At 43.0% G+C, this 21,157-nt stretch overlaps 1 protein-coding gene across 1 annotated transcript in view; it reads left to right on the top strand.

The window, feature by feature from the left end:
* Positions 1-21,157, top strand: part of gabbr2 (gamma-aminobutyric acid (GABA) B receptor, 2) — a gene marked incomplete at both ends in the record, with an annotated part of 395,075 nt that overhangs the window by 275,106 nt on the left and 98,812 nt on the right. Inside the window, 5 exon segments of the mRNA XM_080442500.1 lie at positions 4,267-4,327; positions 7,963-8,043; positions 9,109-9,259; positions 9,583-9,715; positions 12,957-13,064. Of these exon segments, the coding sequence (XP_080298626.1) occupies positions 4,267-4,327; positions 7,963-8,043; positions 9,109-9,259; positions 9,583-9,715; positions 12,957-13,064 (534 nt within the window).

The raw sequence follows: 21,157 nt of genomic DNA, 5'->3' as shown, positions 1-21,157 counted from the left end.
AAATATATATATATATATATTATTATTATTATTTCTTTTTTTGAATAATCTAATAGTGGTTTGATAGTCGAATAGTCGGTATGGTATTCGAATATTCGAATATTCGACTATTCGGTGAATGCCCTAACGCACGGTGTGCATATACAGTACATACATTCACATGATTATGTACGTGCACGGGGGTCATATCAAAGGTAGAACACATAGGCTTGGATTGAAACGACGGGGCGGGGCTCCGGTGCTCCCTCCTCTTCCACTTCAAAGCCGGCCGTCTGTTTGAGGTGAAATTGGCTCTCCAGTCTCAACCTCCTTCCACTGCATTTTAATCAGCCAACGCAAGTAATAATGTCACCTTTTGGGCAGAAACCTTGTATCTCCATATTTCTTTTCCGTAAATGAACGCCTTACTTACATCATATAATTGAACCATGCAGCTCAGTGGCCTAGTGGTTAGAGTGTCCGCCCTGAGATTGGGAGATCGGGGTTCGATTTCCCGGCCGGGTCATGCCAAAGACTATAAAAATGGCAGTGGTGGAAAAAGTACTCACATTTTCTACTTAAGGAAAAGTATCAATACTGCAATGTAGAAATACTCTGTTACAAGTGAAAGGCTCATGTTCAAAAGTGTTACTTGAGTAAAAGTACGAAAGTATTGGCATCAAAATATACTTAAAGTCCCAAAAGTAGAAGTACTAAAATGTTTGAAAATAGCAGATCTACAAGATCACAACGCGTCGCATTGTGAGCTTGTAGATCTGCTATATATCAAGCCTATATAAAACGGGGCTAAATAATGTATGTTTTATAATATAACAATGTCTGCAAAGTAACTAGTAACTAAAGTTTTCAAATAGTTGTAGTGGAGTAAAAGTACAATATTTGTCTCTGAGACTCAGTGGAGTATAAGTAAAAGTATTGAAAATTGGAAATACTCCAGTAAAGTAAAAGTACCTCAAAATTGTACATAAGTACTTGGGTAAATGTACTTAGTTATTTTACACCACTGAAAAATGGGACCCAATGCCTCCCTGCTTGGAGGCATTGGGTCCAGCGTGAAGGGTTGGATTGGGGGGGGGGGGGGGGGGGGTAAGTCTCTGCTGACATACTAGCGTCATGTTCCAGGGGGTGTACTTGTACATCAAGCTGCCTCACGCTACAGAAACAGAAGATATGCTCCTCTCCTATGGGCTACGTGGCTCAGCAAGGCTTAAAGGGATAGTTCATCTATCGATTAGTCACCCCATGGGGACCTTTGATGTTTTTGTCGCATTCCTAAGCCAATCATTTGATGGCCAGCGGACCGGTATAGGCAGCGGTTCCGGTAGGAGATACAAAGGAGACTCTTTGTGTCTCCTATACTAATTATTGGCTTAGGAATGCGACAAAAACAAAGAAAGTCTCCATGGGGTGACTAATCGAATTTTGGGGGTGAACTATCCCTTTAACGCCAGCAAGCGAAAGTAACCTAAGCTGTCAAATAGTTGCAGTGGAGTAAAAAAGTACAATATCCACCTCTGAGATAATAATAACTTTATTTTTATAGCACCTTTCATGACATGAAATGCAGCTCAAAGTGCTTTACAGAGCAAGAATAAAGCACAAGTGCTTTACAGAAAAAGTACAAATATGTTAACAATGAAAAAAGAAAAGCAAAACCATAAAACAACATTAAAATAATAGCCACAAAAAGGCAGTGAATCAGGCAAAAACAGTGAGGACATGAATAACAACTCAGAGATTTAAAAATCAACTAATAGAGTGAAGAAATAGGTCTTGAGCTGTGCTTTGAAGTTATCCACAAAGGCTGCCTGTCTTAGGTGTTAGTGGAGTAGAACTATCAAACAATGGAATTACTCAAGTACCTCAGACTCCTACTTAAAGTGCCGTACTTGTTATTATATCCACCACCGCCTATCACCTGGTGTGTTAACCAGGCATTTGTACGTGTGCGCCTATTGTTGAATGTTCAATTATGGAGTTGTCTAAGCAGATGGTGGTGGGCTGAATTCATTCAACAGCCTTGACGGATAAAGCGAGAGAGAGGGAGATGAGAGATGAGAGAACAAATGTGAACACAACAGACAGTTTTCGTCCGCCTATGATAATTTTAATATCGCTGTTGTCGGGCAGAAACCTCTTATATCCATATTTATTTAATTTCTGTAAATTAACGCCCTACACACACGACAGCGTCTCACAAAAGCATCAAAAGTAGCCGATCTACCTCATCGGTCTGATACTTTTGATGCTTTTGAATTTGAATCCTGAAAAGTAACAGTTTTGGACGTATGGGGTTTCCCCCCCCCCCCCCCCCCCCCCCCCGCCCCCCCGACAGACGATATGTCTCACAAGGCTGGATTTCTTTTGTCGGCCTCATTGAAGAGGGTGTCGGGCCTTTTTCCTCCTCCCTTCCCTCTGGGAGTTGAAATCAAAGCCTTTGCCATGTGGCTTTCTTTATACCTCGAATTTGGTTGCTAGACAGTAGACAGACACGTAAACAAAGTCCTTTTGGTAAAAACACAAACAACTCGTAAACCTCCTTTCTACAGGGAATTGTTCATCCAAGTGCTGTCTAGCCGCCGGATTTTTGGGTTGTAATGCTACTTAGTGGCGACCGCCTGGCTGATTCAGACAGCCTCGCTGTGATCGACCTGGCCGATTATTTTCCAAGGATATTAGCTAATTAATCTGCCCGCTGCTAAATTAGTTTACTTGCCATAAACAGATCAATTTTTGCCCACTTCTAATCTGATGAGACGCGGCTTTGCCAGAGGCACAGAGTCTGTGCCCTCGGTCCGGTCCGCCACTGAAATGGTAACATGCCGTGATGTGAGGCTGTCCTGAATGCCAGCACCACTGTGCCTTATTAAAGGAGTAGGTCACTCCAAAAAAAATGTTATTCCCATTTTAACAATGTCACAAGAACAGCCTTTCTTCACTTAACCCATTCAATCCGGGAACGCATCTGTGTCATTTTAGATTTATTTGGCTATTCAAAAAATAGCAGATATACAAGCTCGAAACGCGTTTTGAGTTTGTAGATCTGCCACTTTTGATACATTTGAATTTGAATCCTGAAAAGTAACTAGTTTTGGCCAAATGTTGCGTTTCCACCCGACAGAGACAATATGTTTCTTATTTCTGTAACTCATATTAGATAATTGTATTCAGTGTAACGATAGTTCATGTAGACACGGAAGGCAGAATGTTTATATACTTCATTCACTCTCCCCAGACCCCCCCCATTCGCTTACAAGCTTATACAGTTGTACTCCTTTAAGGCAGTATACGTTCAACCTCTTGTCATTCTCATTCGCTACAAGCCAACTCACTCACGCCCTCATACCCACAGTGCAACTCTGGCGGGTCATTTAAGCAGCTTCTGCTCTCTGTTCATTCTACATGCTTAGCTGTCATTGCAGGTTGTACAGCGTAGGTTTTCAAATTCCCTCCACCTCCCCGGCCTCCTCCCTGTGGCATTTAGCTCATATTGTTATAGGTTGATTCTGTGTATTGTACCGTGGTTCTATGGATTATACTATGATTCTGTGTATTGTACTGTGGTTCTATGGATTGTACTATGATATGTGGTAGTTTAAATAGGCATTGAAGGTTCAATGTTTATGTAAAACTGTATTCATGCTCTGCTCTGGGGGTTTTGTAATTGAAGATCTGTGTCATGTTTGCACAGGGAATCTTTAATATCACAAGATCAGAGTCACACCGCCAAACTTGAATGCAATATCATTGCATATATGGTAAATGGTTAATATGGTAATGGTTAATAAATGGTAAATGGATAATTAATGGTCTGGTTATTTCTGAGCTGAAGTGTCTAAATGAAATGTAATAAAGCAACAGGGGCCCGGTACCCCTAGGGGGGTCCTCAGAGCTACTACAGGGGGGCCTGCCAAATCTTGAACCCTATTATCCCCTATTCTGGGGAAAACATTTGTCGAAAATAGCCGATATACAAGCTTGTAGATCGGCTATTTTCGGTGAAGAGATTTGGTGTGGAGGGAAAGAAATAGCAGACCAAGTGCAATCCCAAAGGTCAAGTTTATATATATGTATTGAGGGTTTAAAGTGGTTGAATGTCAGAAAAATTGAATAATGATGATTCTGATGATTCTGCTGTGGCTGTCAAACAAGTGTATGAATTTATCTATGAAATCTATGGAAAAGTTTAATCTGCAACACATTTGAAGACCACTGCACTAACGTGATTAATATTGTTTTGTTTTTGTCCTCCCCTCTTCTGTTCAGGGCCAAGTAATGTTCCGGAATGGCGAACGGATGGGAACCATCAAGTTCTGCCAGTTTCAAGGTAATGTAGAACCACAATCCTACACCCCGTTTTATCAAGAGTAACGTAGAACCACAATCCTACACCCGTTTTATCAAGAGTAACATAGAACCACAATCCTACACCCGTTTTATCAAGAGTAACGTAGAACTACAATCCTACACCCGTTTTATCAAGAGTAACATAGAACCACAATCCTACACCCGTTTTATCAAGAGTAACGTAGAACTACAATCCTACACCCGTGTTATCAAGAGTAACGTAGAACCACAATCCTACACCCGTTTTATCAAGAGTAACGTAGAACTACAATCCTACACCCGTTTTATCAAGAGTAACGTAGAACTACAATCCTACACCCGTTTTATCAAGAGTAACGTAGAACTACAATCCTACACCCGTTTTATCAAGAGTAACGTAGAACTACAATCCTACACCCGTTTTATCAAGAGTAATGTAGAACTACAATCCTACACCCGTTTTATCAAGAGTAACGTAGAACTACAATCCTACACCCGTTTTATCACGAGTAACATAGAACCACAATCCTACACCCGTGTTATCAGGGTAACGTAGAACCACAATCCTACATCAAGGGTTCCCAAACCTTTCAGGCCGTGCCCCCCCAAAATATTCATATTTCAACCGCCCACCCTGACAAGCCCTTGGAATTGTAGACATTACGTTTTAGCTTGACTCGGTTCCACAGATAAATATTGTGAAAATAGCCGATCTACAAGCTCACAACGTCTCTCAATGCAACGCGGCATTTGGGGACCCACCCTGGGGATCCCGAACCACTGTCCTAGATCATGAAACGTAGCTTCCAGAAAAAAACAAAACAGTGGGATGAAGATGATACACCTGTGCATGTGATCCACTGGGAAATGTTGTTTTAATGTGGATGATGATATTTGAATTCTTCCTTACAAAGCCAACCCCCCCCCTGGTGTGTGATCTCTATCTGTCCTTGTAGCATCATTCAGAGTTTTTTTTTTTTTTACTCTTTTTTTCTTTCATTGCATGCCTTCCTGCTGGCAGAGCCGCCACACTGCCTAAGACATGATATGAGGGGTGGGGGTGGGGGGGATGCAGGATAGCCCAGAGATTGCATCTCTGGATTTGGGTGAGGGGGGGGGGGGGATTCCCAGCAGCTCAGCTATCCTCCCCCATCCCACCCACCCAGTAGCATCCTGTGCAGTTGTACCTCCAACACCTTATCTCTCACACACACACACACACACACACACACACACACACACACACATGTCACACACACACCACGTGCTCCTACTCACAGCTTACGTCACTGAGCTGGGGGCTGAGGGGGGGGGGGGCAGATAGAGATGGGAGAGAGAGAGAGAGAGAGAGAGAGAGAGAGAGAGAGGAGGTCAGAGAGGTGAGATAAAATAGCAGCAGATTTTTTTTCAAATGTATGTAAAGGTAGTTGCTCTGTTTGTACTGTGGCATCACGAGGGAACAGGTAAGGTAGATAGATGGGTGCAACATACCCACACCCAAAATGGCCACTGTGGGAAGAACTGCCACTCCCAGGGTGCCTCAGTACACAGACAGGTGTGGGTGTTTGAGGCACCTAATTGAGGCAGAGCTGAGAGAGCAAACAAACAGTACAGAGGACTGGATGGAGCCGGACGGAAAGGGAAGGCTTGTGTTAAGTAACCGTTTGGACTTAAGAACATTATTCTCCCTTTGCGGACGTTCTATGTTTCTTTTGAAACGTGCCTTATGTTGGCCTACCTGAGTTATTTACCTGTGGGAAAATAAACCTAATTTTGTTTCCACCCTGGATTTTGCCTGTTTGATTCTGCACTGCCTCACACTAGGCCGCTCCATACCTCTCATGACATGACAGTACATACAGTAAATTGTTTCTGTGTACCGACTAGATCACTCGGTGCAGACAGTGCAGGAATACACACGATGATTTGTAGTCCTTAAGGTGGTTGTATTCCATTAGACATCCTTCTCCTGTCACAACCGCTCACAAGTCTCTCTCACACACACACACACACACACACACACACACACACACACACACACACACACACACACACACACACACACACACTGGGTATGACAGATAGGGTCACTAACACAATCACTGCAGCCCCATGCTTGACTATCGATCAGGTTAATTTGACTTAGCAGGGATACCCTGGCCTTTTAATACCAGAGGGACACATTGCTCTTAATTTTTATGTAGTTTTTATTTTATTTTTTATGTTGACATATCTGTTGACAGGGAGGGATTGTTGTTTTGGGAACAGCCGCTTTGAGGATTTAGAAAGCATGTGAGAGTCTTGAGGGGTCGACGAGACGCCTGATCACCTTTTGCCCTGGACACACATAGTTGAACAAGAGACGATCTCTCACCATCAGCGTGCCAGTCCTCACATCTTAACCACCTCCAACCTGGCGCCCCCCCCATGACATTATACTGTAGGGCTGAATGAACGAACAAACGCAAACAAAACGAATACAACAAACTAATGAATGTACATGTACGTGTATATTTATTCCCCCCCCCCCCCACCCGCCCGATTTGTATTGTTGCGAAAATAGCAGATATACAAGTTCACAACACATCACATTGCGTAGAAACATAATACAAAAGTGTAAAGTAAAGGGAGAGGATACAGTAACTGTAGGCAGCTCTAGGCAGTAGACCGCTGCTGCCCCTAGTGGCACAGAGTGGAAATAACACATGTCCTGCGTGACACGCATGAGATGCCAGAAAAAAAACGACAAAGTCAATAGGCAATGACTGTATAAGATTATGCTCACACACTAAACTAGTCTGCGTGCGTGCATCTGTGCGTGCGTAGTCAAGCTGGCGTGTGTGTGTGTGTGTATTAGATTATAGGTTGCTAGGGTACTTCTTCCTCTCCCACATGCCTCTCCTCTCCCCTCCCATAAGTACTGTACAAGTGAATGATGTGTATGATATAAAGTAGAGCCCGATTTGCTCACGTTCATATGACCGGCGGGGTCACAACCTTTGACCACCATTAGGATACATACGAGGGAAACCTTTTTTTAATAAGGGGGAAATACCGTGTACAGAAATAGCTACATTAACAGGCCCCTCGGAGACAGAGAGATGCGTTTACAACTATGCTACAGGGTATTCCAATTTAAAACCTCTTCGCTGTACTGGAATATTGCGATACAAATGCCAAGATGAAATTGGATTGGGTTTATCGTCTCCATGTTTATTAATGCGTCAACTGGAGATGCAGTTTCCTTTAGTATATGGTATATTACATGTTTTAAAAGACCACTGGTGAGTCAGTTCAGCCGCTGTGAGCCTTAGCCTGTTGGCATGATTGCTGCAGCAGGCTATCTGTTTTTCATTGCCCGGCTGGGCTGGCCCTCCTGGAGGTTAAATCAATTGATAACTAGTTTCCTGAGAAGATAAAAAATGTGATAGCAGGGGTTCTCAACATCGGGTTTGTTCGGGAGACCAACCAATGTACATGAGTACTGTACATACCATATAGGCGCATGTACATTAGTGTGTGTGTGTGTGTGTGTGTGTGTGTGTGTGTGTGTGTGTGTGTGTGTGTGTGTGTGTGTGTGTGTGTGTGTGTGTGTGTGTGTGTGTGTGTGTGTGTGTGTGTGTTTTCTCTCAACAGAGGGGCAGGAGGTAAAGGTGGGAGAATACAACGCCATTGCAGATGTCTTGGACCTCATCAACAACTCCATCAAGTTCCACGGTACTGTGTGTGTGTGTGTGTGTGTGTGTGTGTGTGCGCGCGCCAACCGAAGACGAAGAGTCCTGAGTGGCCCACTTTTTTGCATTGAGATGTGTGTGTGTTCAGAATTGCCTGTCACTTGCCACTTCAGCACTCTTGGCTCTCTTTCACACACACACACACACACACACACACACACACACACACACACACACACACACACACACACACACACACACACACACACACACACACACACACCATGTGTGGACTACTCAGTGCAGTAAGGACAGCCACTCAGAACTCCTCTTCCTGGGTTGTGACATACTTCTCTCCTCTAAATTATTCACCAGTCCATCTATATTTCTCTCCTGCCATTATTTGCTCATGTTGACATACTTTGTAATTTGTTTGGTCCCTGGGGACCAGAACCTTCCCGATGTGGCCCATATATCTGATGGCTTTTTTTCTTTTTTTTTTTGCTACCAAGGTTAACCCCTCCATGACCTGAAACTTGCCATTCAGAACCCATGAAGTTCTTTGTTTTTACCTGCTCGTTTAGTTGTTATGCCAATTAATTCCTCCCCACACACATTTCTGTGTGTTGTCATTGCTGTTGTATCCTACTGATTCACCTGCCAGTGAGGAGCCCCCACCGGGAGGACACAGAGCCTCCGTCCTACTTGTTTAAATTTTAAAAAGTTAATTTTCTTCAAAATAAAGTTTTGAATACAAAAATAAAAATAAAAAAAATGTTTTGAAAGTAGCGACACAACAACTGGAAATAAGACACTTGTTTTGGAGTCTGTAACCAGATTTTGCAGTTCTTAGTCTTGGCCTCAATTCCCTTCATTTCATCAAGCGTTTTCTTCATTTTTGGATTCTTTGTTCACTGTAAAGGAATGTTACATACAAAATTCTCCTCCTATTCAACCCCCCCCACCCCACCCCCCCCCTGGGAACCCCTGAGGGTGAGAACCCTGCCCTAATGAACAGAATGTTGTTGTGCTGTTGCTTCCTTTTTAGGGATGGAGCCTCCGAAGGACCTAATGAACTGAATGTTTTTGTGCTGTTCGTTCCTTCCAGGGGTGGAGCCTCCTAAGGACCGTACGTTTGTGGTCCTTAGGCGGCGGCACATCAGCGTCCCTCTGTACAGCATCCTGTCCACCATCACCATCCTGGGCATGTTGATGGCCGGAGGCTTCCTCCTCTTCAACATCAAGAACCGCAACCATAGGTCATCAGCACGCACACACAAAAACACACACACGCACACACACACACACACACACACACACACACACACACACACACACACACACACACACACACACACACACACACACACACACACACACACACACTACTTTTGTTGCCATTATTTCACTTGAGACGTTGGCTCAAGAGCCTTTGCCTGATGATGACCAACAGCCTAATATCCCCTTTAGGCTAGTGGATAAGATGTTGGCTTTTTCACGCAGTCTAAATAAGCAAATAAAATAAAGTAAAGACTGGTGTGTTTATGATGTTTGTGTTGTTGTTCTATATGGTCTCCTGCAGAATGATCAAGATGTCCAGTCCCTACATGAACAACCTGATCATCCTGGGAGGCATGCTCTCCTACGCCTCCATCTTCCTCTTCGGCCTGGACGGAGGCTTCGTCACCGACAAGGAGTTTGAAGCCCTCTGCACCGTGAGTACCACTGGCACACACATGTAGGCCTACATAATGCACTATGTCAATGCTCAATTGTTTAAAAAAACTATTGGTCACAAATAAAGGAAGAGGGAGGACACTGAATGCTTAATAGTTATTTACAGTTGCATTCAAAATTATACAAGCCCCCGCCCCCCATTGCAAATTGGGATTATCAGCTAAATTCACAAACTGTCAGCTGTTTGCAAATAAATAATTCAAACAACAACAATTTAAATTGTTCAATACAACTAATATTACAAGCGGTTTCTCCTATAATTCAACACAAAATGCCAGTTTCAATGACTACTGCAGTTAGCGATTATACACCCCCTCCATGACAAGTGTCTTTAGTACTCTAAAGCACCCTTTTACTGTCAAGACCTGCTGCAAAGCTGATGCATAGCCAGACACCAGCCTCTGGCAGTGAGTCTAGCCCATTCCTTTTGTGCAATTGCCTCCAGTTCACTAATATTCTTGGGTGTGCGTTTTGCAACTGCCTTCGTCAAATCCCTCCAGAGATTTTGTATAAAGTTCAAGTCAGGAGACTGTGAATCTTCCAGGACTTCCTCTGAGGAAGAGGAAGTCACCAGTAGGGTGGCAACAGCCTACTGGCATTGGCAGTGGAAATCAACACAGAGATGTGTGGTGAGGGTTAATCGGCACAGCGACTAAATTATAAGAGTAAAAGGAGTAAAAGAAAATAGGTTATACTCTAGACTTTCTAGAAATTCAAGAGCTGTTCTGTGCTGTAACATTAATCAGATTGAAACACCTCGGGCCAAATTTCAGAATGCCCCCCCCCAGCACTCTCCCACGTGCACACACGCACACACACACACACGCGCGTGCGGTTTTATTACTATACTCATGAGGACATTGACGAAAAATCTCTCAGCAAATTCTATTATACTTGTGGGGACATTTGCCTCCTCACAAGGGATAGTGATACACGCACGCATGCACGCACGCACGCACGCACGCACGCACGCAGGGAGACACAAACGTACATGGACGGTCATAATGCCAGTCAGGTCACGTCTTGAGCCACAGCTCTGCTGCCTGCCTGCCTCCGGCGGTCCAAAATGGAGGTTGTCAGGTTCAGCCCAGGTACAGAGAGAGAGAGCGAGAGAGAGAGGGAGAGGGAAAGGGAGAGAGAGACTGCTCCACCCTGCACACGATCAATATGCAGCCGTCTCTCTCTGAATGGAACTGGTAATTGTTTTTCACCCTCTACTGTGTCTGCTGCTCTCTCTCTCTCTCTCTCTCTCTCTCTCTCTCTCTCTCAGTCTCTCTCTGTCTCTCTCTGTCTGTCTGTCTCTTTGTCTCTCTGTCTCTGTCTCTCTGTGTCTCTTTGTCTGTGTGATATGACTGTGAATGACACACATAACAGGGGAAGGTGATGATAACAGTACACTGTATAATCCTCTGTCCTCTGTACCTCTGAGAGTGTAGGAATGTAATCACATGGACCCTTACTGGTCCGTTCGGTTACATGTGGGGCACACAACGAAATACACACAATGAAACGCACACAGAGAGACAATCGCTGTACAGACGTACAGAAGCACACACACGCGCACACACGCACGCACGCACGCGCACACACATTTGCTGTCAACATCAACACTACAGGGAGGTGTAGCGATCCAGTTCTCTCTTTAGGAACGTACACTTTCTCAAACATTCAGACAGCTCTCCACGGTCCAGTGTTCCTCTTCCTCTCACGGCTCAGAAAACAATGCACGACTAAAAACCTCATTTATTGTCCCGTCGTGTCGCGCTTTGGCCAGAAATAGCCAATTTACAAGCTGCAAAGAAAGGCGGATTACAAATGAGAGAGAGGATTAATCTTTGACCGTTTTGAAGATGTGTGATTAATATTTCACAATTCATGGCACAGCTTCTCTAACGGCATGTGTCCTCTTCTGAACTGGGCTGGCCTCTTCTCTTCTCTTCTCTTCTCTTCTCTTCTCTTCTCTTCTCTTCTCTTCTCTTCTCTTCTCTTCTCTTCTCTTCTATTCTCTTCTCCTCTCTCATGAAGTACTCATTAGCAGTGGTGTAAAGTAACTAAGTACATTCACTCAAGTACTGTACTTAAGTACAGTTTTGAGGTATTTTTACTTTACGGGGGTATTTCCAATTTTCTGTACTTCTGTACTTTTCTTTACTTCTACTCCATTACATCTCAGAGGCAAATATTTAACTTTTACTCCATTACAATTATTTGACAGCTTTAGTTACTAGTTACTTTGTAGATTTTGATTATTATTACAAAACATACAGTAACCACCTCAGCCCTATGTACATTTTGGCCATTTGAAACACTTTCAAATGATTTTTATACATTTGAAAACTTGTGAAAATGGACATTCTGCGTAGTGAGTACTTTCTACTTTAAGTACAATTTGAAACCAACACTTTCATATTTTTTACTCAAGTAAATTTAGAATTCTGGACTTTTACTTGTAAATACTGTCTCCACCACTGCTCATTAGTCTAGGCTAGGGCAGGGTTTCCCAAACAGTGGGTCGTGACCCATTGTGGGTCACGGGAAATAAATGATGGGTTCTGAGTAAATATCAGTACCCATAGAGTAAAAATATATATATATTTTTCTACATTTTTCCTACAAATTTCAAAAGAATTTCATGAATAAATAAAGCAGGATCCTAATCAATATGTCATCCTCGATCCGGCCCAGACAGACAGACAGACAGACAGACAGACACAGACCTTTAAGGTTCAGGGTTAATTTATTTGTCATTTATATGCTCGCACACATGAAACGAAAATCGAACAAAAATCGACCAGCATTGTACAATATGTATTGATCCCTCCCGGGAAATCAGTGGCCAGAAGCACCGTCAATAATGAACAATAGTACTGTATACACCTGACAATATATCCTGCACTATGCAGAGTAAAAAACACAGGCTCACAGTCAGTGGCGGAAAGTAACTACAGTACATTTACTCAAGTACTGTACCCGAGTACAAATTTGAGGTCTTTTTACTTTACTGGAGTATTTCCATTTTTCAATACTTTTACTTCTACTCCATTACATCTCAGAGGCAAATATTATACTTTTACTCCACTACAATTATTTGAAAACTTTAGCAGATTTTGATTATTATTACAAAACATACATTAACCACTTCAGCCCTATATACATTTTGGCCATTTAAAAAATAGCCGATCTCAAAGCTCACAATGCCCCCCCCCCCTTCCCCTGCAGGTGCGGACGTGGATCCTGATCGTGGGCTACACCACTGCGTTCGGCGCCATGTTCGCTAAGACCTGGCGGGTGCACGCCATCTTCAAGAACGTCAAGATGAAGAAGAAGGTAATTAAGGCCTGCTGACGCTTTTGTCTTGAGCGTCTTGAGCGTCTGCCGTGTTGTTGGCTCCGCTGTCGCGCCGCAGTGTGTCTTATGTAGGTGCAGCAAGCCCCCAGAACCCAGTGGTTTCATTGAAGCCAAATGGACATGCTGGCCATTCATGGTACTGCAGGCCTGGGGCCTCAACATGAACGAGCGAAAACGGTTTCGACCAATGGGCTCGACTCACGAGCGTGCGCACGAGCGTGCGCACGTGCTTGCGCACGGGGCTGCGCGCTTCTGTGACGCAAAACGCGTCACATCTGTGACGAATTGGGCCCATAATAGGCCGCGCCCACCAAATGTCCAACCCGGAAGAAGGGGTGATTTAGGCCCATGCGCTGGGTGAGCAACTCAATGCAAGTGGATGGGAGGAGATTTCGGGTGCCCTCTCTATTATTTTTAACTCTATGAGGTGCATGGTGCGCCTCTTTCCCCTTCTGGCTGTGCCCTGCATGGGCTGGCTCCCCCTAGTGGTCAGTTTGTTTTCCACCAGTAGTTCCGGGTGCCAGACGCTTCAGTGCCCAGCCAGCTTCATCCTTCTCTCTCTCTCTCTCTCTCTCTCTCTCTTTGACCTGGCCTGTGACACGTGGTAGTTCCTTTAATAGAGCTTAACATTTTGTAGTCATAAGATTATCATTCATTTAGTATCTTCATAGCTATATTCATTATAGCGTCTCTGTCGGATACAAACCTCATTATGTCCAAAACTGTTACTTTTCAGGATTTAAAATTCAAAAGTAGCAAAATGTAGCAGATCTACAAGCTCGAAACGTGCTGCGTCGCGTTTCGAGCTTGTGGATCTGCTATTTTCGATGCATTGAATTTACGAAAAACAAGTTATAATATAGAGATAGGAGGTTTCTGCCCGACAGCGACAATATTAGTGACACACATGTAAGCCCTGTCAATATGGTGAACACAACCTTGAACACAGCCGTAGCATCCAAACGTATTAACCAGTTAACAACAAAAAACGAAATCATTTGTGTGTGTGTGTGAGTGTGTGTGTGTGTGTGTGTGTGTGTGTGTGTGTGCGTGTGCCTTTGTGGTTGTGTGCGCGCTCGCGAGCGCAGTGAAGCGTCAACTCGCGATGAAGCGAGTAGCACTGAGGCGGAACAGAGAGAAGCCAGCACACATAATTGGCCATTACGACCCTCAGACGGCAATGTAACACTGTGCCTAGCTTTAACCGGCAATAAACCTTTGTATTATTACAGCGAGCACGTACATCTGTCAGTGACGGCACAAACTTAAAGGCACATCGTGTCCCTATTAATCCATTAAGGCCGGGAACGCATCTGGTGTAATTTTAAGATTTATTTGGCTATTAAAAAAATAGCAGATCTACAAGCTCATAGTGCGGTATCGAGTGCCGTGCTATGAGCTTGTAGATCTGCTGTTTTTTGAAAAATCGTGGAAAATTTGTGCAAATCTTTTAATATATATATATATGTTTTAAAGCGAATATTTTTAACTCCGATCTGTGCTTCTGGGGGTCCCTGGAACAAAATATTTTGAGATGGGGGTCCGTGGCCAAATACATATCATTTTGGGGGTCCTTGACATGAAAAAAGTTTGAGAACCACTGATGTTATAGCAACATAACGTTTTTTTAAAAAAAAAACTGTTAGGATTTAGAAGACATTTGTAGAATCACCAGAAGCAAAGATTTGAGTTAAAAAGTTTGCTTTAAAATATATATATATATTCAAAGATTTGCAAAAATTGTCCACGATTTAAAAAAAAAATGCAGATCTACAAGCTCATAGCGCGGCACTCGGTGCCGCGCTATGAGCTTGTAGATCTGCTATTTTTGAATAGCTAAAGAAATCTTAAAATGACACAGTTGCGTTCCGGGTCTTAATGGGTTAATGATTTTGTGCTCTTTTGAGTGCAGTACAACAGTAGCATCTTTGCCTCCCAGAGCTGGTCTTTTTTTGATGCCTGCCTTTCCTTGGTTTTTATTAGCATAATAAAGCTAAATGGCTTGATAGCGGTAAAGCACACACATTATGAGGTTGAGGCGCCCACACGGCGGGGTATCCGCTGCAGCTATTCGAGGCGTCACGGCTCCAGAGACCCGTTTTGGGTAATTTATTTTCTTTGCTCTCCTCCGGTGAGTTCATTATTGTGTAATTCTACATCGTTTTGAACACGAGCGGAATCGCGGCGTGTCGCTAACCCAGCTGTCAACAAGGAGCCACTCCATCAGTAGTGAAGACATTCTTTAAGTAAAAGTACCAATACATTGTTTTGATTGACTGAATACTTTAATTAACAGTTATACAACAACGCTAAAAGAAAAAGCCCTGAGGGCCTGTTTCCATTGTGGTCTCCCTGTATTCAATTCATAAAGACATACAATACTATACAAGAGATCATCAATACTAGGAGCAGTAAATGCATATTTACAGAAAAACAGTGGGGGGGGGTCATTTATTTTGGCAAGCTAGAAGACTAGGTCTAGGTCCAGTTGCAAATTGCAGAGAGGTGCTCTTTTGTGGAGGGTAGGGAGTTACAAGTAAAATTCCTGTATGCCCTTTTCACAGCAGACATATCATCATACATAGTTGTGTTGTGTGTTGCTTCCTTCACAGCTATTTCCAGTGATACTAATTAAGGTTGTGTTGAAGTCAGGGTGCTGCTATCGTGCATTCTGGCTCACTGGAAATACTCTGCTATACACTAAATTGAACAGAGCCTTAATAAGCGACCAGTGGTGGACAGTAACAAAATACATTTACTGGAGTACTGTACTTTTAAAAAAAAATCTGTACTTGAGTATTTGCATGTTTGGAGATTTTCACTTCATTTCAAAGACAAACAACTGAAGCTCATGTCAAATAGTGAAAATTGCAGAACTCAAGTCTGTATTTAACAGAGCAACTTGGACTTGTAGTGGAGTATTATTTGACTATAGGAGTATCTATACTTTGACTTTTCCCCACCACTGTTAGTATCATTGGTAAACATTTTATTGGTTCTCGGCTGGGGGAGTAATTTTGTTTGCATTAATAATGTGATAATCCGCCACTGTGATGATAATCCACTTGTTTTCACAAGTCGTTCATGTGTGAGCGGAGTGTGATGTTTGCACCTTCTGCACGCGCTGTGCCAAAGTAGTTTGGTGTGCCAGCAGCACAGCATAGCCCTCTGTGTAGCAGTGGTGGAAAGTTACTAAGTACATACAGTACATGTACTCAAGTACAGTACTTGAGTACAATTTGGAGGTATTTGTACTTTACTTTTACTTCTACTCCACTACATCTCAGAGGCAAATACTAAGCTATGCTTTTACTCCACTACAGTTATTTTAAAACTTTAGTTACTTTGTGGATATAAATTACTATATTATAAAAAATACATTAAAGGAGAGGTCCGGACATTTTAAGTGTTATCTTTGATGTGTCGCTTATCACTCACCATCCTTGAAAGGGACGTTGAGTTATTTCAGAGAGTCCCGTGTCGTCATTTTTTCGACCCCCTCCGTTGGCATAATGGGAGCGCGTGCCTAAGTGAAATTCGTCTATTATAACCGATGCAAAGTTATTTTTTTCTCTACTGCTACTCATTGTAGAGTCTCATGATACTCAAACATGCACTGAAAGTTCCTGAGAGGCTAACGCTAATGCCGAACGAGCTAACGCTGGTTGCTTGTTTCTCTCCCAGAACCTGGCAACTCGGTGTTGCCAGGGAGAGAAATAAGCAAACAGCGTTAGCTCGTTCGGCATTAGCGTTAGCTTCTCAGGAACTTTCAGTGCATGTTTGAGTATCATGAGACTCTACAATGAGTAGTAGTAGAGAAAAAAATAACTTTGCATCGGTTATAATAGACGCATTTCACTTAGGCACACGCTCCCATTATGCCAACGGAGGGGGTCGAAAAAATGACGACACGGGACTCTCTGAAATAACTCAACGTCCCTTTCAAGGATGGTGAGTGATAAGCGACACATCAAAGATAACACTTAAAATGTCCGGATCTCTCCTTTAACCACTTTAGCCCTATTTTATACGTAGGCTATTTGAAAATAGCCTATCTACGAGCTCACAGCGCGTCGCATCGCAACGCGTTGTGAGCTTGTAGATCTGCTATTTTCAAACATTTTAGTACCTTTACTTTTGCTACTTTAAGTACATTTTGATACCAATACTTTTGTACTTTTACCCCAGTACATTTTTAATTCGGGACCTTTACTTTCAACAGAGTACTTCTACATTGCAGTATTGATACTTTTACTTAAAGTTGTACAATGCAAATTCACAACTAACGATTTTTAGCAACCTCTGCTGGTCACTACCGTCACTGCATACAATTTCCGGAGTCCTCGATTACCCAGAATTCCATTCGTTTTCACCGGAAGCCGGAAGCGTTTCAAAAAGCGATCTTTTAATTGTTTTATACTATCTACGGATCGTTTCTCTTAGCCAGTGGAGCATTAGTTACCATGAGCTGTGCTTTCTTTTTCTGTTCTTTTTCGATCTTCTAATCCTACATTATCTTAAAATCAGCGTGAGGTTCCTTTTTGTTAATAGCGCGGTAGTTCCTGGCCAAACAGGAAACCGTTGCGGTAGTTCCTGAGGACGTCGGCCACGACGTCATGACGTTGGCCAGGAACGTCATTTTCCCGGGAAAGTCCCCCCCGTACACGTTCAATAGAAAATATATAAATAAAAGGCTTCCGGGGGTGAAATTCACGGAGTGGGTGTTGTGAAACTTTTGCCACTCGCAAAAGATATACAATTTAACTTTAGTTTTGTTGAAAACGTTACCTAGTATTACTTTAAGGAAAACATTCTAGTACTTTTTTCCACCACTGCTGTGTAGATGCTACTCTTTCATTTAAACACTTGAACCCCAGCATCCATATTATGGGGGGGGCAACATTACCCAAAAATAGCTGATCTACAAGCTCACAGCACGTCGCGTTGCAACGCGCTGTGAGCTTGTAGATGTGGCCATTTTTGGTGAAGAGATATGGTGTAGAGAAGCAGTCCAAGTATAGAGCCAAGCCAGCCAACTAACGTCCAGTTTACTAACGTCTAGGTCAGTTTAAGTGGTTATTGGTTTATTCAACGTGCATGAGCACACAGGATCAAGGTACAATATGGACTTAAGTGTTCTTTGGATGTTGTTCTGTTTATGCTTCTGAATGGAGCCTCTTTGTATTCTTACACACACACACACACACACACACACACACACACACACACACACACACACACACACACACACACACACGCCACTGTCAAAGAAAATGGGGCAGTTTGAAATGTTTGTTCTTAAAATAAAGTGTTGTGTGGCTGCAGCCTCATGTCAACACACCTTAGACCAGCAGAGAGGCCTGCCTACACTAGTACAGCAGTGCTTCTGAACATGTACGTGTCAGGGACCCCCAAATTGATAGTGATTTTCTGAATATTTTGAAAATAGCTTGTCGATAAAGCAGGGTGATAAAATACAGTGGTGGAAAAAGTACTCAAATGTTTTAATTAAGTATGTGTAGAAGTATGTAGAAGACTGTTAAGTAAAAGTCCGGAATTCACATCATGACGTGTTGTGAGCTTGTAGATCGGCTATTTTCAAATAGCCTAGGTATAAAATAGGGCTAAAGTGGTTAATGTATGTTTTATGATGTAATAATTTATATCTAGTAACTAGTAGGCTGCACCTACTGTATAGAGGGGCGGGTGTATAGAGGCACAGAGAGACTGCGCCTGATCCCATTGGTTCACCGATCTGTCCGTCAACCCCCACCCCGTTAACACAACATTACGAGCGACGCCCACTGCACTCTGGTTGGTTGGGGAAATGAAACCCTTCCTATACCGGGTACACCGACGCGCTCCTCCAGGCTTATATTTTTTAGCAAAACTAAACAATAAAAGTCTGGAGATCGAGGCTAAGTAACTAGTAACTAAAGTTTTCAAATAATTGTAGTGGAGTAAAAGTACAATATTTGCCTCTGAGATGTAGTGGAGTAGAAGTAATACGTGAAAATGTTACTTAAGTACAGTACTTGAGTAAATGTACTTAGTTACTTTACACCACTGCCTAAAAGTAGTTTGAAATCTGAATTGTTGTCTCTGCCTTATTTTGTGTCCTTATGTTTTCTGAGTACCCCAGGACAGAATCACACAATAACAACAAATGTCTAAAACTGAGCAACAGAATGGCCAGGTTTTATGGATTCTAAACCATATGGCTGTGGTGTGTGGTCCCTGCAGACTGCAGCATCTGTCCCCACATGCACCGCAGCAGCCTGGAAGAGTCTTGACGAGCAAAGCTACTGTAAATAATTCATTAGTTTCTATTCATTAATATGGACAGATTATGTCTCCGTGACTGCGTTGAGGTCTGCATCTATAGGCTCCATGAGTCTATGACAGATGCTTCTTATCCAGGAAGCCCCGCGCATTACTTTTGAAAACCCTATACTGTGTGTGTGTGTGTGTGTGTGTGTGTGTGTGTGTGTGTGTGTGTGTGTGTGTGTGTGTGTGTGTGTGTGTGTGTGTGTGTGTGTGTGTGTGTGTGTGTGTGTGTGTGTGTGTGTGTGTGTGTGTTAGGGCATTCACGAATAGTGATTTTTAGCATTCGAATTATTCGACCTATAAGTATTTGAATACTCGATTAATCGATTTGATTTTTTTCAATGGCATTGATGACTCGACTCAAGGAATGTGAGTTGACGTCACACCAGAGCTCACAGCTGCGTGTCTGCTGTAGAAAAGCCACTAAAAAAAATTAAAAAAAAGGGGGGGGGGGGTTTCTTTTTTTTAATAGAATAATCGAATAGTGGTTTGATAGTCGAATAGTCGGTTTGATATTCGAATATTCGACTATTCGGTGAATGCCCTTGTGTGTGTGTGTGTGTGTGTGTGTGTGTGTGTGTGTGTGTGTGCGTGTGCGCGCGCGCATTACTATACTCGTGAGAGTCAAAAGGACTGCGATGCTGTGCATTGTGAGCTTTTAGAAGACCAGCTTTTTCCCCTGCTATTTTCATGTCTCTGCCGGCGACAACCTTGGCTTGAGGCATTATGTATCCCGTCCGTCCGTCCGTCCTTGCGTCCGTCCATTCTATTGGAAGTTCCCCCGAACAGCAGAGGGCGCTGTTTTTTTATTTATTTTTTGGACTATGGGATCCCAGATTGAGGCCACTCTGACCTCATGTATTTTCCCGACCTTATGAAGGTAAACATCCCCAGGAACGCTTTAGAGGGAATTTCATGACTTTTGTTACAAACTCAAGGATGAACTGATTAGAAGTATAGGTGGCCAGAGGTCAAAAAGCCACAGTGACCTCACAAAACATGCTCACTTACACAACCTCAAAGTCTTCCCTCATTACATATCGTCTCTGTCGGGTGGAAACCTCAAAACTGTCCAAAACTGTTGCTTTTCAGGATTCCAATTCAAAAGCGGTAAAAGTAACAGATCTACAAGCTCCAAACGCGTTGTTTCACATCACGTTTCGAGCTTGCAGATCTGCTACTTTCAATGCTTTTGTGTGACGTCGTTGTATGATCAAGTAGGGCGTTAATTTACGGGTGGGAAAAAAACGCGAATATTTTAAATATGGAGATAAGAGGTTTCTGTCCCCGACAACGACGATATATCATGAGCCTGAACAGACGCTGGTTGGTTGGTTGGTGGATGCGTACAGTACATGCAGTATTTGATGCAGTATTATTTATTTCTGGATGAAACGGCGCTCAAGTGGGTTAACAAGATGCTCAATCACTTACCAGGCCGGCCCGGCGCCCCCCCGTAGCCCCGTTTCCAGAATTAACTTCCCGGGACACAGATAGAACAGGTCTGACCCAACCTGCTTATGTAAACCAGAACCAATGCAAGTTCCCTGTGTCGTATTTTTGCACTTGGCCTTGTTGTATTTAAATGCCAATTAAAACCCCGGGAATGCATCTGTGTAACCTTAAACCATTATGTTATACTTTGGCTATTCAAAAATAGCAGATTTACAAGCTCATAGCACCGAGCTTGTAGATCTGCTATTTTTGAAAAAGTCTTTGAATATAGTCATTGTTTTAACTCAAAT

This window comes from Gymnoscopelus braueri (assembly GCF_963280865.1).
Source record: "Gymnoscopelus braueri genome assembly, chromosome: 11".
In the NCBI taxonomy this organism is placed as follows: domain Eukaryota; kingdom Metazoa; phylum Chordata; class Actinopteri; order Myctophiformes; family Myctophidae; genus Gymnoscopelus; species Gymnoscopelus braueri.
This window is presented reverse-complemented; position numbering and strand designations above follow the sequence as displayed.